At 39.8% G+C, this 16,976-nt stretch overlaps 1 protein-coding gene across 4 annotated transcripts; it reads right to left on the bottom strand.

The window, feature by feature from the left end:
- Positions 1-1,077: 1,077 nt before the first annotated feature.
- LOC115026687 (solute carrier family 35 member F5-like) lies at positions 1,078-16,528 on the bottom strand. Of its 4 annotated transcripts, none has more exons than XM_029459599.1 (16): positions 16,371-16,528; positions 15,661-15,713; positions 14,727-14,868; positions 14,160-14,309; positions 13,671-13,733; positions 13,435-13,516; positions 12,660-12,850; positions 11,427-11,508; positions 11,100-11,187; positions 9,780-9,844; positions 9,532-9,636; positions 9,262-9,421; positions 7,615-7,705; positions 7,205-7,359; positions 4,926-5,026; positions 1,078-3,606 (listed from the first exon to the last, which is right to left on the bottom strand). In XM_029459599.1, exons 3-15 carry the CDS (start codon positions 14,859-14,861, stop codon positions 4,945-4,947), a joined length of 1,449 nt encoding a protein of 482 aa, XP_029315459.1. In that variant the 5' UTR covers positions 14,862-14,868; positions 15,661-15,713; positions 16,371-16,528; the 3' UTR covers positions 1,078-3,606; positions 4,926-4,944. The 4 variants fall into 4 exon arrangements, with proteins under 4 accessions (XP_029315459.1, XP_029315458.1, XP_029315456.1 ...); XM_029459598.1 differs by having other exon boundaries at positions 15,646-15,713; XM_029459596.1 differs by having other exon boundaries at positions 15,621-15,713.
- Between the last annotated feature and the right edge of the window lie 448 nt (positions 16,529-16,976).

Consider the following 16,976-nt stretch of genomic DNA (forward strand, 5'->3'; position numbering starts at 1 on the left):
TAGCCCATACCAATCATTTACAATGAGGAACCAGAGAACATAAGGATCACCTCGTACTTTGAGCTACATGCTGACATGCTCACAATGACAATGCTAAAATGCTGATCTTTAGCAAGTATAAGGTTAATCCACTAATGTATTAAACAACCTCTCTTAATACGGCTACACACAGTAATTACTATGTTCACCATCTAATGCCGAATCTCCACTGCATGGTACGCCACTGCTCTGCTCAATGCACTTTTTTGGTTTTTCATTAGCCCATTTGGTACAACCTCGGTCGAGGTACCAAGCGAGCTGAGCCGATACTAGAAGGGTATGAGAATAGCGTTAATCACTGCTCCTGAAAACAATGCGGCCATATTGACTACCTCATCATATGAAGGGAATCATCACCATCGTGACACGGGACATCCTGCAGAAACCTGACATTTTCAAATAGCCAAGTTAACATCAATAGCGACCACAATTTGTTTATTTACTTGATCCAGATGTTTTAGAATGGCAGCACACAGAACTACGGCGTACAAGTGCAGACGTTCCCTACCACACTGAGGGGGTTCTAATCCGCAGTGGAAAAGGACCTGGTACCAAAAGTGAGTTGAGTCAAATCGGACCAAATGAGTTTAGCTTGTTAGCATGCTAACATTTGCTAAAGTACAGCTGATGGGAACATCAAAAGCTTTTGCAGGTAGTCATAATGATAATGAATAATAATGACCCTCAAAAGTCCCTCATTTTGTGCCAATCCATAAAGAAAATATTGAGATATTTCACTGGATAAATAAGGTTTGACCTGCTGGTGGCACTGGATGAGAAGTCAGGGGATCATTCAAGTCTGTTGATCCTCTGGGGACATTTCATTTTCCAATATTTGTCAAGATATTTTTGCTCTGATACGTTGAACGGATCACGTTTTGAGCGGCTCTAGCACCAACAGAACTCACAACGGGTTTCTTTACGATGCATGGTCAGGAGATGAGAGCAAATCACATGCTCCGACACGTCTCACCAACACTTACAATGTCTCTTCAGAAGACATGTGATCCAGGAGAAATATGCCATTTAACACAAAGATTTAAAAAGATATGTTTTAATAGTGCAGTGTAAGTATGAAAACAGACTTGCAAAATAAAAGGATAATTCAAGAGCTGCGGTTGATATTATTACAGCCTTCTTTTAGATTTTAGAACATCTTCATTGACACTTCAAGACAAAGAAATTGCTCAGAAAACAAGACAAAGAACCTGAGAAAGAAATATAATCATATTTATGATTCCACAAGCACCATTGATAAAAGATGAAAACAAAATAATGTCTAAGCAGACAACATGGCAAACTAATCATCCTAAAAAGCTTTCACACAGAAGGAGGAACTCATTGGCAAAAACACAGCAGGTTCAATAATGAACATGAACGAGAGAAGTTTACGTCACTTAAAGTGCTCAACCTGTTAGTTTACCCTCACATGCCGGTTATTACTTCCTCTACTTCATACGCCCAGTCATGCTGAGTGCAATAAACACTCCATAAACATGAACAGAAATCTGACATTTAACAGGATGTGGAACAACATTGACATTCACCTTCGACTGCAGTGTGTACATCATGGATTATGTGACAGACACTGAGGCTGCTAAAAGAAATGCTCATCACATGAAAAACACAAACAGTAAATAAATCATTTTTGCTTTAGAAAGAAAAGGATCATACACAACAGTCCAATCGATGGGATATAATCTCATTTGCAAGTAAAACAATTAGGCTGTTATGCAAACTCTTCCTCTGGCACAAATCATTTACAGTGATACATAAAATATAAAAGGATACACAATCTCAGACGGGAATCTGTAGTGGTCATCTGAATTTCACAAACAAAACATCAATTCTCTGTTGATGCTTCACTGTATACAGTATTTACACCCATTTTGAAAGGAATCTGCTCATACGAGCTGACGACCGTTATTGCAGCAAGGCGTTTTGTAGCTTATAGCGGAAAGCTTAACATCACTTCATATTCAAACACAAGGATTATGTCTATCACAGTTTGTCTTTATGATCCAGCACTCTGAGGTACAGAGGGAAACAAGAAAGCTGTTGAAGCATGTGATGCTTTCTTGTTCAGCTGTAGTAAGATTTCACTTTTCTTCACGTCAGACTTACAAAAGGTTTCCTTGATGAACGTTTAAGACAAAAAAAAGAATTTGAAATGTTTTTACTGACAGATGTTAAAGGGATAGTTTGGATGTTTTGAAGTGAGATTGTATGAAGTACTTATCCACAGTCAGTGTGTTACCTGCAGGAGATGCAGTTTGGAGAAGCAGACAGGACGGAGAAGCCAAGTATTGTACTGCTGTGGACGGGTCAGCAGCAACACATATGTGAGACACCTAAAATAATCACCATCGGTTCAAGCGTACACTATTTAGAATATTTTCACTGCTTTAGTGACTGAAGCGTTATCTTTGCTGTCTTCAAAGCCGCCAGACTCCATTGACAAAAACATTCATTTTACCTCTCAGAACACAGGAGTTGGTCTACTGCTGCCTCTATTGGTTAGTTATTCTGTGACGTTGGTGTTTTAAAGGTTAGTTCAGAAAGATAACGGCTTCAGTTCCCGTTCAGAAAGCGTCGTCTGACAGCAAAGTAAAGCAGGGAAAATATTCTAAATATAGTGTACACTTAAACTGATATTTGTTTAGGTGTCTAACATACAGTATGTGTTGCTGCTGACCTGTCCACAGCAGTACAGTACTTAGCTTCCTGCTGGTACTCCTGTCTGCTTCTCCAAACTGCATCTACTGTAGTAACACACTGACGGTGGATAAGTACCTCATACAATCTCACTTAAAACAATAACAACTATCCCTTTAAAAAGTTGAATGCCATCAGGACAGTGTTAGAAATACCTGGAGGTCTAAAGGAACGCAGAGGAAAGGTTCGGTCATCACCCAAGCTGCTGAGAGTATCATGAACTCATCACTGCGCTGCGTTTCTGATTCGAACACATCACTGCTCCTGAAAACAATGCGGCCATATTGACTACCTCATCATATGAAGTGTTTTGGCTGATTTATGGAAAAAAAAAGCAGGCTTTCTCTGTCAAAGGCAACCAAATCAAAAACAAAATAATTTGTAAAAGTGCACTGTGTCTGCTTCACACACACACACACACACACACTTAAACAAGCAGCAAGACTATAACAAACATAACCACGTCCAGTACGGAACAATGTTCGTCCTGAAAGATATTTTGTGAACTCACAGATGTTCAGTTACACACACAGTTACTCTGCCTCCGTTAGGGTTATGATCAAGTTCAACATGTACCGTTTCATTTGGTCACATGACAATATGGCAATCACTGATAATGTCCAGCACCTTGAGAACCATAAGGTTTCTTTTTACACAGAAAACGTCAAAAAAAAAAACAAACAATGAATCTCAGTCTGTGATGACTGGAATGTGAAAATAAAAAACGAGCTTGTAGAAATGGATGCATCGTCTCAACACTATAGAAAATAAATAGATTTAATAGGAGGCACTGGGGTTCAATGTCTCTGAAAGCTTCCAGATTGTCAGCTCAGCGAGATCCACATTCGCCACCTTGGGAGACAAATAAGAAAAGAAACTAAGAAAACGGAGTGAGACAAAAATCATGTATATATAATATGTAAGGACATGGATGGGTGCATACTTCTATATAGCGCTTTTAAGAGTACTCCCGATTTAGCACCTTTAACTCACAATGGACAGGGATCTACATCGATGCAGCAGAGATATTCTCTTTGTATTCCATCCACATAATTAACCCTTTTCTCTGGACGTCTCGAGACGTCAGGACTTCTGATATCCTTGCCATGTGACCATCATTTCAATCACGTATGGAGTGAAACTGCCAAACATTCGCCAGTTCCAGCGTCTCCATTGTGAGGATTTGGTGATTTTCTCTTTTTATACTATAAACATAAGCTGAATATTGTCGGGTTATGAGTTTGCAATGTGCGTTTTTAGAATTTGTTGACACTGAAGATTAAACACTTAATCATTTAACTGAAAATAATAACCAAAAGGGTAATCGATAATAAAATAATCCTCCGTTTCAGGTTTACTTCTATGCAAGTGGACAGACAGACGTGCACACACACACACACACACACACATTTGCTCCTCCACTGGACACTACACACCCAGCAGACAGGCTTAAGTTTGTCCTAAATTGCACCTCCATTCTCCACTAACACCTCTATTAGAAACCACATGCTGAGTTCATCTCTCTCTGCGCTGCTGGCAATTACTTTACAGGTTTGTGAGGCAGCTGAGAAAAGCTCGACTAAACCTCTGAATAGTGAACAGACGGGAGACTTCACCGAGATGCAGACGCTGGGAAGTGGCTGGCCAATCTCAAATCTAAAATATTTACGTGAGGATCTTCCTGTCCCGCTCGTCTCCTGTCCCTCTTACACACCACCATGTCCAAACACTGAGGGCGTCAGACAAATACTTCACAGATGGTCAAAGAGAAACAACTGAGTGAAAGCAGAGCGGAGACGGCACACATCCTGAGCCTCATCAACTATTGCAGAAATCCTAGAGTTTGGGATGCAAAGCTACAAAAAAAAGTTGTTGTCAAAGCTGGGGAAGAAAATGTTGTACGTTTTTAAGTTCTGGTGCACTTTGAGAGCAACGTTAAGAGGCTAGATCTATGAAGAACCTTGTGCTCTTGTAAACAATTTCATTAGAAACACACGTTTTAAAGATATGAATGGTGATGACACTAAAAACGTTTCACCCACAAAGCAAGGTAGATGAGACGGGGTCCGTGGGTTGCCATCATCGCCGCAGACTTCTGACACACTAAAGGCCAATTCATACTTTTTCGCATCTGGTCACACACACACACACACACACACACACACACTTACTTTGTGTTTGGCTGCTGGATCACGAACAGAAGCTTCTTTCGCTGGGGGAGACGGTGTGTAGAGGGATAAGGCTTTCACACTGCTCGCTGTCTTCTGGCAATCTGTGAGCGGGGTGGTACCGGGTGTCAATCATCATCATCAGTCATCATCTTGACAACCATCATTATTATAATCGTCGCTCACCAAATGGGAACAAGCGCTCACAGCAGAATGGAGAGCATAACTATCGCAGAGAGGGTCGTCAGTGAAGCATGTTCATCTGATTACAGACTTAACTTAGCGAGGCTGCGAGCTACAAATGGAGTCTATTGTCCTTGTGAGAATGTCAGAGAAGAAACTACTCTAAGTGTGTGTCAGAGTAAACCACATCACAATACAATGAAACAAATCGATTTCCATTTAAAACGTTAACATTTTAACTCTTGTGCATCACTTTAATAAAGTTGCTCCCGATCATCACATTCATTCATTTTCAGAATCTTTAAATGTAAGTTTGTTAACTAACATAAGGCCACTGTTATGATTACAGTGTGTATTTATTATTGTCCCTATACTAAGTACTCGGGGGATTTTTTCACAGTCTGTAATATTTCAGTCCTGATCATAACTACCAAATATATATTCATTTTCAGAATTCTATTTAAAGTGTTGTTTACATATTGTATTGTTTTCTGTATAATAAATGCTATAAAAAAGGAGAAGTTGTGTTTTTTTCACAGTTTGGGATTTTTCAAATAGCATGTACTGTATTTGCCCCATAGGGTAAACATGAGAGAGACACAGTTTATTATAGGAGCTGAGGTTGAACTTCCACATTTCTCAAAAAAAAAAACAACCTCACACCTTTGCCAAAATGCACACCATAACACGGCCAACAGGAAAGAAAAATTTAAAAGCCCAAAATGTCCCTAGTCATGCACAAGGGACTGGACTGAAAACCACTTAGTAGATGTTTCACATAAAGCCTGGTCCTGTGTGTGTGTGTGTGTGTGTGTGTGTGTGTGTGTGTGTGTGTGTGTGTGTGTGTGTGTGTGTGTGTGTGTGTGTGTGTGTGTGTGTGGACACAATCGAGGCAGTCTGTTGGAAAATGACTGTAAAGAGCGACACTGTTTTGTCTGTGAGGATATAGTGATGTGAATAGTCCCATAAGATAAGTACCAGTGCACATGACGAGTCAGGTTTGCTTTTATAGCCTAATATTATACTAGGACATTAATAATCAGACATTTTATTCAAATTAAACGGCCAAGATTTAAAACTTTCTTTTGATGGATGATCCTTTAGAGCAGGGGTGGGGAACCTCTGGCCTCCGGGCCGTATACGGCAATATTTTAACGGGCGACTGATTGTTTTTCCTGGCCAAGGTCAGGGTCCTTGAACACAACACGAGCGGAACGTGTCATCACGTGGTCACGTCATGTCCAAAAACTTAAACGAGACGGTCATTAACATCAGCGAACGCAGCGTGGCGAGTGTAAAACAGAGAAAGCTGGATGTGGAATGTTCCAGGAGAAATGGACAAACGATTGTTTCTTTGTGGAAGTAAAAGGACAGTGTGTCTAGTTTGTGCGGACGTACTTGCGGTGATGAAAAATAATCTCGAGCGTAATTACAGCACGAAACATGCCGAACTGCACGAGCTGAAAGGACGAGTGCGTTTGGATAAAGTTAACGCTCTTCGGCGGAGTTTGGCCCAACAAGCAGCTCTCTGCAGCGCAGTGTTTCCCCTACCATTGTCTGTTGCTCTGGCGCTGCGCCCCGCCAACGGAGCCCAGCGCCCTGCCTGAAATTCAAGGTGTTTTTTTTTATCTTTCTCGAATTAAAAAAATAAAATGATTTTTTTTATTCACAACTCACTTTTCACGTTGACAGATCTCTTTTATTAAATAAACTAAACACTTATGCTATTGATCTAATTTATGTGCACGTTTCAGTTTGTACTGTCTACTTTGCTCATTCACATTCTCTCCTTCGATCAGTTTTGTGAAGGGCGGGGCTTCGCAGCTGACACACACAGCACACACACACACACACACACACACACACACAAGGAGAGGGGAGAACTAAATAGAAACCACGGCGCGCAATCTCCCCGCGCACGCAATAAAAACAGAAAATAAACTAACTTTTTGATTTGTAACTTGTCACTTTGGGTTGAATGTAAACTAAGGCACACATTTCATATGGTTAATGTTAAAGGTTAAAGTCAGACCACTCATGTGGCCGTCACATGGTGTTGGTCAATTGTAATTCCTCTGTAACATCAGTGTGTACTTTACCTCTGAATGCGATGTTTTCTGCAAATGAAGACGTACACTCTCCTCAGCCCCAACAGGACAGGGTCCCAGTTGTTGTAGTGGCACAGGAGCGTTGCGATGAAGAAGGAGAGGAAGACAGGGACCGCCCCGGCAAAAAACAGCCACGAGAAACGGACCTATCCACATAGCAAATATTAGAACTACTGTCATGACCGGACGTCAGTATTTTAGATTCATTTAACTAATTTAATAAATATTTACTCACATTACATTAACTTGAGCAAATAATCAAAAGCAGATTCAGTGCACACCTTATACAGCGAGAAGTAAACAAACAGACTTTTCAATTTGCCATCTTCCAAGAAACTGTATCTTAAATCTTATTTCAAACTCTGAATCTGATTGTTAAGTACCTGCGGCGGGAAACTTACCTTCTGCATGCAAATATCTGCCATAATAGAGAGCGGGATGGTGAGGCTCAATGCCAGAGTCCCGATTAGAGACGATGTGAGGAAACAGCCCCTGTGCAGAGAAAGCAGCATCACCATGGCATTAAAACGTTAGGGAAATTATTCTTAAGACTGATCAGTTCACCTAACTCAACTCAGAGTATCAAAATGGAAACTGTGATGTATGTATGGAAGCCCGTAGAGGACTTTAATAAAAGGATAATGTAAACATGAAAAGTGAAAATGTAATTCGACAAGAGCATTATAATCTTACACATAAATACAGTTTGTGTTATTTGAGTAAGAATGAAAATGAAATAATCCAATTTGGCTGGATTACTGCAACTCATTGTTATCAGGTTGTCCCAAAAAGTCGCTTAAGACTCTTCAGTTGATCCAAAATGCAGCGGCACGTGTATTGACTAGAACAAGGAAATGGGATCATATTACTCCTGTATTAGCTGCTCTGCACTGGCTCCTGGTAAAATACAGAATAGAATTCAAAATCCTTCTCCTGACTTACAAATCAATTAAAGGTCAGGCTCCAGCATATCTTAAAGATCTCATAGTACCTTATAAACCAACTAGAGCATTACGCTCCCAGACTGCAGGGTTACTTGTGGTTCCTAGAGTCTCTAAGAGTACAATGGGAGCCAGAGCCTTCAGCTATCAAGCTCCTCTCCAGTGGAACCAGCTTCCAGTTTGTGTTCAGGGAGGCAGACACACTCTCCACATTTAAGAGCAGGCTAAAGACTTTCCTTTTTGATAAAGCTTATAGTTAGGGCTGGCTCAGGTTTGCCCTGGATCAGCCCCTAGTTATGCTGCTATAGGCTTAGACTGCCGGGGGACACCTCCCTGCTCTCTTCCTTCTCTTCCTCTCTCCTCCCCTCCCTCTCTCTTCTTCTCTCCCTCTCTATCTGTATGCATTTATGTAAATGTATGTTACTAACTCACCATCCGGGGTATCATCCCCGGAGTGTCTGTCTCTCATGTGGCAGGTTGCCACTGATAAAGTTTACGTCAGGATCATGAATCGTGACAGCGCCTGCTGCCCTGGTCCTGCTGGACACCGGGAAGCCTTATTGACATTTTCCTGGATTCATCCAAACTTTCTATTTCTTTTTTTTCCAACACAACATAATTTCTGTCGAATGTTGTATTTGTACTATGTTGTTTATCCTGTACACACGACATCTATTGCACGTCTGTCCGTCCTGGGAGAGGGATCCCTCCTCAGTTGCTCTCCCTGAGGTTTCTTACATTTTTCCCCTTTAATTATGGGGTTTCTTTTAGGAAGTGTTTCCTTGTGCGATGCGAGGGTCTAAGGACAGAGGATGTCGTAACCTGTACAGTCTGTAAAGCACACTGAGACAAATGTATAATTTGTGATATTTTCCACTGGGGCACAGTTTTCCTTTTGACATGGTCATAAGACTATACAGAAATGTGTAAAAGAAAATTGTGCTATTTTTACCTTCTACTCAAATAACACATAAATAATATGGAAAATAATACGGCTATTGTGGAATTACATTTACATTTTTAAGTTTACATTATCATTGTTAAAAAGTCCACTATGGAAGCTTCCATAGATTAGTGACCTGAATAAATAAAGCGTCAGGTGCTCACCAGAGCCAGAGGAACTCTGACAGAACGGTTCCAATGAGGCCATTAATGAGGATGTACGTCCACACCAGCTGGCTGGGAAGCTCAAAGGCCTCGAAGCCCGTGTAGTGGAGCAGGAGGAAGCCCGGCCACAGCAGCAGCAGGTTGAACAGACCCACAAACCCTGAGAGACACACAGCAGCTCCAGCTTAACACTCTGTATGCCACAGTGGCAACAACTACCTGGTAAATAGTTATTGTCCTTAAAAACACACACAATGAGTATTTGCTTACCAAAGAACATGGGGATGTCAAGCTTATCCTCCCGATCCACTCGTCTCTTGATCATTACAATGTAGACCGCATACAGCACCGCCCCCGCCAGCGACCACAAAGAACCTTCATGTAAAAATCAATCACATTTTGAAAGAAGGTTTTAAACTATACAAATGTATCACTATTAGGCAAAAGAGTAATTCAACAATTTCACTACACAATAGTGACGTGAAAGAGAGACAGATAATCGCGGTCTCCACGGTTACCTGCGATGCCTTTCTCATCAGGGTTGTCCATGCTGGAGAAACTCACGAGGGTAACTCCTCCCATGCTAAACAAAAGAGATACAACATCGACCGACTGATTCAAATGTACAAGGACAGGTAACAAACTTTAAGACTTACAGTTTAAAATGAGATGTAAATCATTAGAACAAAATGTCTAAAGTATGGGAGTATATTTCTGGCAATCTATTGTCTAAGTCTGATGTGAAGTGTTTTCTCTCCTGTGTGACTTCAGAACAGGTGGAAAAAAGGTTTTGCCAGGATAATCTTTCTAAGTTCCTTTAAAAAAACAAGGGTCATTAATTAAAACAAGTGTTTATTAATGTAATTCATGTTTCCACTACACGTGTTCTAAATAGGACTAAAAGCATTCATGTTTTCATCCAGGTGAGTTTTAATTTCTCCGTCCACTCTAAACAGTTACATATGTTGTGTTAGCAAATTAAACAATGTTACATAACTTGCTAAAACACAATATGCATCTGCTTGAGTCATAAACACAGGAAAGAAAAACTATTTAGATCAGATTTAGAAAATGGATCTCACAAAATGTTCATATATTCCATCTCAGTATCCCCTGCGATTACAAATTGAACAATTCTTCACATCATGATTTATGTGCAGTGCCAACATGCAGCACGTAGTGTGTGCTTTATGTAGCAATGGTGGGTGGGCGTGTGGGGCATCTGACTTGCTTTATTAACCGTAACTACAATCTTTCCATAACCTTAACCATACCGTGGATGTCATGCACATGTTATAGAAACAACTTTAAAACGTGGGCAGTGGATGAAAAAAGTGTTGTCATCGAACATAAGTACATATGTTTTGAGTAAAATGAAATAAGACAAGCTCAACAACTTGGCTAAAACTAACATTTAATGATTAACATTTCAAGACAAAGACTGAAACTAAACTTTAAATGAGTGCCTTAGGCAAAAACTGTTCAAATGTATCAGGGACGCTACAATAGACCAAGGTCAGGGGGTTATTAAAGGAGATGTATTGGGTTCAAAGTATATATTTTGGTCAGAGGAAAGGTCAGGTTCAATATCCTTTTGAGGACCATGAATATTCACAAAAGATGTTCTTAAACTCTGGCCAGTATTTGTGGAGATGTATTGGTCTGAACCAGCTGGGGAATGGGGGAAGGCAAGAAGAACATTTACAGCTCCTCCAGTAAATCACAGGATACATCACCAAACAAAACAACATAAAACAATACATCCACTCATGCAGATACATGCTCAGCACTGAAAACCCTCCCAACATGCCTCTCAACTCAACTGACTCCGCCCTTACCTCAGAGCCACAGCTAACAGCTTGGACAGGGTGAAACGGTCGCTGCTGTTGCTGGGAAATATGGCTGCTAAGATGAGCGTGAACAGACCTGAAGAGGAGGAAGAGAAAGTCAAGTCCAGTCTTTAAAAAAAAAAACTTCATTTACTTTATTTCACAGCTGTCGCATCAGACAGCTGACGAACCAGTCAAAGCAGTGGGTACGCTTCTCTTTAGGGTAAATAAATACATGATGGCTAACACTACCTAACCAACACAGTTTCCCTTCCTTTGATCAAGTGGAGGTAAAATAGTTTCACATTTGACGTATTGTGTGAGAGAACGAGTCACCTGAGGTGGATGAGAGAATGTTGACGATGGCGACCTGCGTGTCGGACAGGGCCTCCTGATAGGACAGGTTAGCCAGGAACCACTGGAAGACGAACACAAGCAGTGATGTGACATTTGCTACACCTCACTGTACATCGGCCCTGTGGTGAATACCATCTAATTGATATTATAAAGCCTGGTTCAGCAGACAGTCTGAAGTTTTTTTATTTATTTTTTTAAATGTCTTACATGCACTACATTTATTTGATTTACAAGTTACTTTACAAATGAAGATTTTCCATCCAAAGCACATGAAGACCTTATGAATGATGATGCTTTGTTAAAGATTGAACTACCCAACAGTAGATAAAACACTTTGAATTAGCACCAATTCTAAAACACTAGTCACACAGTCATTCAAAGTAATTCTATAATAAGATTCATAACAGGAACAATTTCAGAACCATGAGTACTTTTAGTTTACTTTAAGTAAAGTTTACTAAATACCCCCCCCCATGATAACATTCAAAGGGTATACAACCTAAATTATGCAAGGAAAATAAGTAAATAAATAAGTATAAACATGCATATCGTGTAAAATGTCTGAAGTTTTTATTCTACTCAAAGTTGACCTTTGTTGCATCTCTGCACTACCACTAATTATGGCATAAAATGCTCTAAAAACTTATAATAATTAAAACAAGAGAAAAACTGCCAGTATGTTAGGTTAGTCACAAAAACAGTGTACTTATTACCTATACCTGTATACCTAGACATCTGACACAGTAACTTCTATTTCTGGGTAGTACATACATAAGGTGTTCTACTTTTGATATGATTTATAGATCATAACATCATAGCAGGATAATAGCTAAATATGTAATATTCTTTCTATAGTTTTTAAGCCTTAGAGTATAATTCCCTAACAAGTGATCAAAAGAAGGCTCATGTCAAATGCTCTGCTTTAAGATTTCCCAGACGCTCTACAATGTGCACAGAGAGGATGAGTCACAAATTAAAAGCAGTTCATCACTTGAAAGGCTACATGATTAATGGCTTTCATAAACCATCACTTTCTGCTCACCTTCATAATTCATATGTACCAAAAGCACTCAAAGTATCTGCAAATCACATATTTACCACCTGGCTAGCAAATAACACAAAAAGAATGAGTGTGTGTGTGTGTGTGTGTGTGTGTGTGTGTGTGTGTGTGTGTGTGTGTGTGTGTGTGTGTGTGTGTGTGTGTGTGCTCACCACGAAGCAGAAGAAGAAGCTGATTTTGGCCACATCAGTGATGGTTAGCTTGCCCACTGTGCGCAACATGGCCTCGTGGTCCTTGGCAGCTGGGTAGGACATACGGGACAGTTTTGCCTCCAGGGCTTGAGTAGAGGGCAGCTGACGCACCTCCATGATATTACTGAAACGCACCCGCTGCTTTTTGGAAGCTGTTGGGAGGCGTTGCACATTTTATTTCATTACACAAAATGTCCTGCCTGTCAGGTGCTAATGCATGACTGGGCTGAACACAAGTCCTGTAACTTTTAAACATAAGGGACAAACATATGAACCTTTGAAATACAAACAGAAACCCTGATAGACTCTCAGAACCTTTACGGCGGGGATTTAAACTCTACAGCTACATCGTCTTTCGTCCAGATCAAGACATTAAGGGCAGCTACAACTTTCCTGAACTGCATCACTAAAAAGTGCGTAAGAGCCAAAAGATCGTTCTGTTGCTCTGCGAAGTAAAGCCAAGACGGAGGAGAGAGGATAACAGAGTGCGAGGCTCTCATAAAAGGTCAGACAGAGGTTTCTCTTGTTAAATATTCTGTCTTTCATATCGTCTCTTAACAATAATTTGGTCTATTCTCATAGCTCGCCACTGCCCTCTGCTGTTAAAATGTTATTTTATATTTACGAGACCAAATTGTTCTTCTACTGTGATCTTAGTAAATCCAGAGGGGATACAATGTTGAAACAAGATAATAAATATGCTAACTTGTTTTTAAAACAAAACAAATGTACTCACAAGATTCGCAGTCTCCCATTAAACAATTTGAGTGCTCAGCAGGTACGTCCTGGAACTTCACCGGGACATACAATGGTTCACTCTGCACAGGAGTGACAAAGTAAGTCGGACATTTGTAGTTGTAAAAGGAAAGTGCTGCACCCGGTTGGAAAACCAGCCAGGGGAAAAAAAACTGAACATGTGTGTTAGCTACACTTGTAGCACTTTTGACTGGTTTACTTTGTTAGACTACGTACCAAACAGTTGTTCACAGTGGTGTCAGTGGTGCAGGGTGCAAAGTAGGCCTCAGCATCAGCAAACTGCAAAAAGATGCAAATCAAACCATCAATTTACAGACCAGAAGCAAGAGAACTTCCACAAGAGACTTTTACAAATCAAAAATGACTTTATTTGAACACAAAAAACCTTCTGCTGCACCTTTTAACTGCGCTTAGGCGCAGTGCAATGAGGTGATCTTTTAGGCCAATAAAAATCAATTATAAATTGAAAAGGAAGCTCAGTCTGAACAGTGAGGCTGTTCTGATGATTACAAAAGGTCAAAATCCAGGATTTCTATAATGTTTTCCACAATTTTCTGCTTCTGCTGCAGATGAAGCTCAGAAAAATAAAGTCAATAAACCTGGTATGTGAGTGTGTATGATGATTGAGGTGAAATGCAGTCATAAATGTGACCCCCCCCCCCCTCCCCCCTCCCCCCACGGTGAGAGTGAGCTTTAACTACTTACAAACGCAGAGTGCCGCCGTTTCAGAGAGCCAGTGCACTGCTGCCTCCAGGGCCGCCACAGCAGGAAGCCCAGCAGATAGAGGACAAACATGGAGGTCTTGGTGAATGTGCTGAAGAAGGGTTTGTTGTACTCCTGTTGCCTGAAAATGTACTGCAGGAAGAATCAACAGGAGGAAGCTGTTAGGATCACAACAGCTTTTAACTAACATGAGCTGCAAGCTGGACCCTCTCAGGCACTCCTGTTTATTTTGCATCTCAAGTTTCTCAAGTTAAATCCAGTTCTTCCTAAGAAGAGACTAAAAAATGATATTTAAACAATATAATGTGATTTATACTTTCACTACATTTCAGAAGGAATCACTGGATGTGTTACTCCAGTACATGTATGTGATGGCTGTCGTTAGTATCTTTGATTAGTTATTCCTTTAGACATGTTTCTCTGGAAGCTGGATGTTTGCTGGTTTCCTCTCGTCTTACATTTCTAGCTACTTCCAAACTTCTATGCTGCTAACCCAGTCGTCTTTGGGTAACTACCTGACTGACTGACTGACTGACTGAAAGTCCTTACTGAGGTTAGCTCAGACGAGACTACCCAGATGACATCCACCAGCAGGAGTATCACCACCCCCAGGGCCATCCGCCTCCGCTGGGCTGCAGAGCTACCCTGAGAGCTCATCCGGTTCATGATGAACACCCACTCCATCAGGAAACTGATGAGACATGCATGGACGGACAAGGACATGTTGAAATTACAAGAGGTTCAGAATTCATTAATTAATCCACGAGTGTGACACACTCACAACAAAAAGGAGAGACTCTAACAAGAATAAGTACAACAACATCAGTAGCTCGTGTCCTACTCAAAATGCAGAACTTGTTCAATGAGGTGTTGTAGAATTCACTTATGGCAGCATGTAAACAATGTCAAGTGAAATTTGAGCCGGATTGAATAAGTTGAATAATCAATCATTTAGAGCAGGGCAATATGGAGAAAATCAAATATCACGATATTTTTGACCAAATAACTTGATGCTTTCACAAAATATTTATACAGTGAGATGTTTAATGAATAATCATCAGTAAGGTGTATTTAATGACTAAGTGGGTAAAGGCAAATAATAGAAAAGCTAGAATAGTCGCATCACTTTACTGTAATGCAGAATTTAAAAAACACTTATGCCATATTAAGATATCGAAAATGTAAGACTGTATGGAGTTTCATATTACGAGCCCTACATTTAGTCATCAACAGAAAATGTATCTGGAACTATTTTAGTAACTGTTAAGTCACTTTCAAGCACAGGTGAACAGTTGTGCCAGCTTCTCAAATGTGAGGAATTACTGCTTTTCTTTCTTTTATATCATTGTAATTTGAAGAGCTTTGTGTTTTTTTGATAGTCTAGCAGAAAGGGCTATTTAAATAAAAAAAAAAAAGGTATAAACTTTACATTGCAATACACACCCGTTGACCAGAAAGATGTACACACTGAAATGTTCTTTACCAGACACCGATTCAGATTCAAGAGCAAGCAGGAGACTCACAGTCCACACAAATCTGACACAAACAGAAAGCAACAAACAGTAATGTTAACATGTTTTAACCCAACAACTAGTCACAGCAAACATCAGTGGGAATGGTACCGCTCTAATAAGTGACATTATGCGACTCTAAAGCAACCGAAGACGTTATAAAGACTTATAATTATGAAGAGAACAAAGAAAGACTTTAAAGAAAATAGAAGTAGTTAAGCTAAGTGCCAAGCTAGCAGTAGTGTGTGGTGCATAGTAAACAACTTACTGTGAAATAAAGCTGTGCTTTAGCTACACATTTTAAGAGTTAGCTTATAAACATGGGTAGTTTACATTAATAAACGGGTAGTTTAGCTATGTGTAAATCCTATCAAAGTGCTCGTGGTCAGGTGAAGAGTCTCTTCAATCCCTGAAAGCTAGCGAAACAGCTTAGAAGCTAGCTATTTTAGTAGCTATTAAACTGTTACATACTGGAGGTCAGCAGGTAATGCTATCGGTTGTGTTTAAATGTAGTTTATTGAGCAGTTGGTTCAGGTCCAGCTATTGTTAGTAGTTAAAGTTAGCAAATAACATCGTTGTGCTCCGTTGACTGTTTATCAATATCAGATAACTAACGTTTACGAGCTAAGCGCTAACGAGCTTAATTAGATGATCAAATGCTTAATTAAAGTAATCGTTTTACCTGAATGCGAGAAGAGGTCATTTAGTTTGCGCCATTATATACTTGTCTTTTCATATGCTGCAGAAATATTGACAAAATCACAGTTTTTACGTTAAAATTATTGACAGCCCAATGGTTGTAAACATTAGCACACCCTCCCCTCTTGATTATCAGGTGACATCACTTATGTGCTGCAGAGACTTCTGGGATATGAAGTCTAACAGTGGCTGATATTGTAGTCACACACTTCAGACTTCAGAAGTCATATTCATTCAATCTATCTATCAATCTATTGAAACACCGATGTATATATTTAGACCTTTACAATGTAATATATTTATTTACATCACAGCTTTATACAGATAAGTGTTTGGTTATATAGCGTAATATAGCTGAGAGAGATGTAGGCTATAAATTATTAATTATGTAGGATTATGAATTATTAATAACAAATCGTGTTCTTTAAGTAAAATTTCCAGCTGGAAATCCGCCAAAACATTGTCATGTATACACACTGAACAAACTAGTATTTCCACCATATAATTACAGAAAGAGCATGTGTCTTCTATATTAGGGATACATTTATAAATAATGAAATGTATTGGATAATATCTATGTATGTTTGTA

This window comes from Cottoperca gobio, chromosome 21 (assembly GCF_900634415.1).
Source record: "Cottoperca gobio chromosome 21, fCotGob3.1, whole genome shotgun sequence".
Taxonomy (NCBI): domain Eukaryota; kingdom Metazoa; phylum Chordata; class Actinopteri; order Perciformes; family Bovichtidae; genus Cottoperca; species Cottoperca gobio.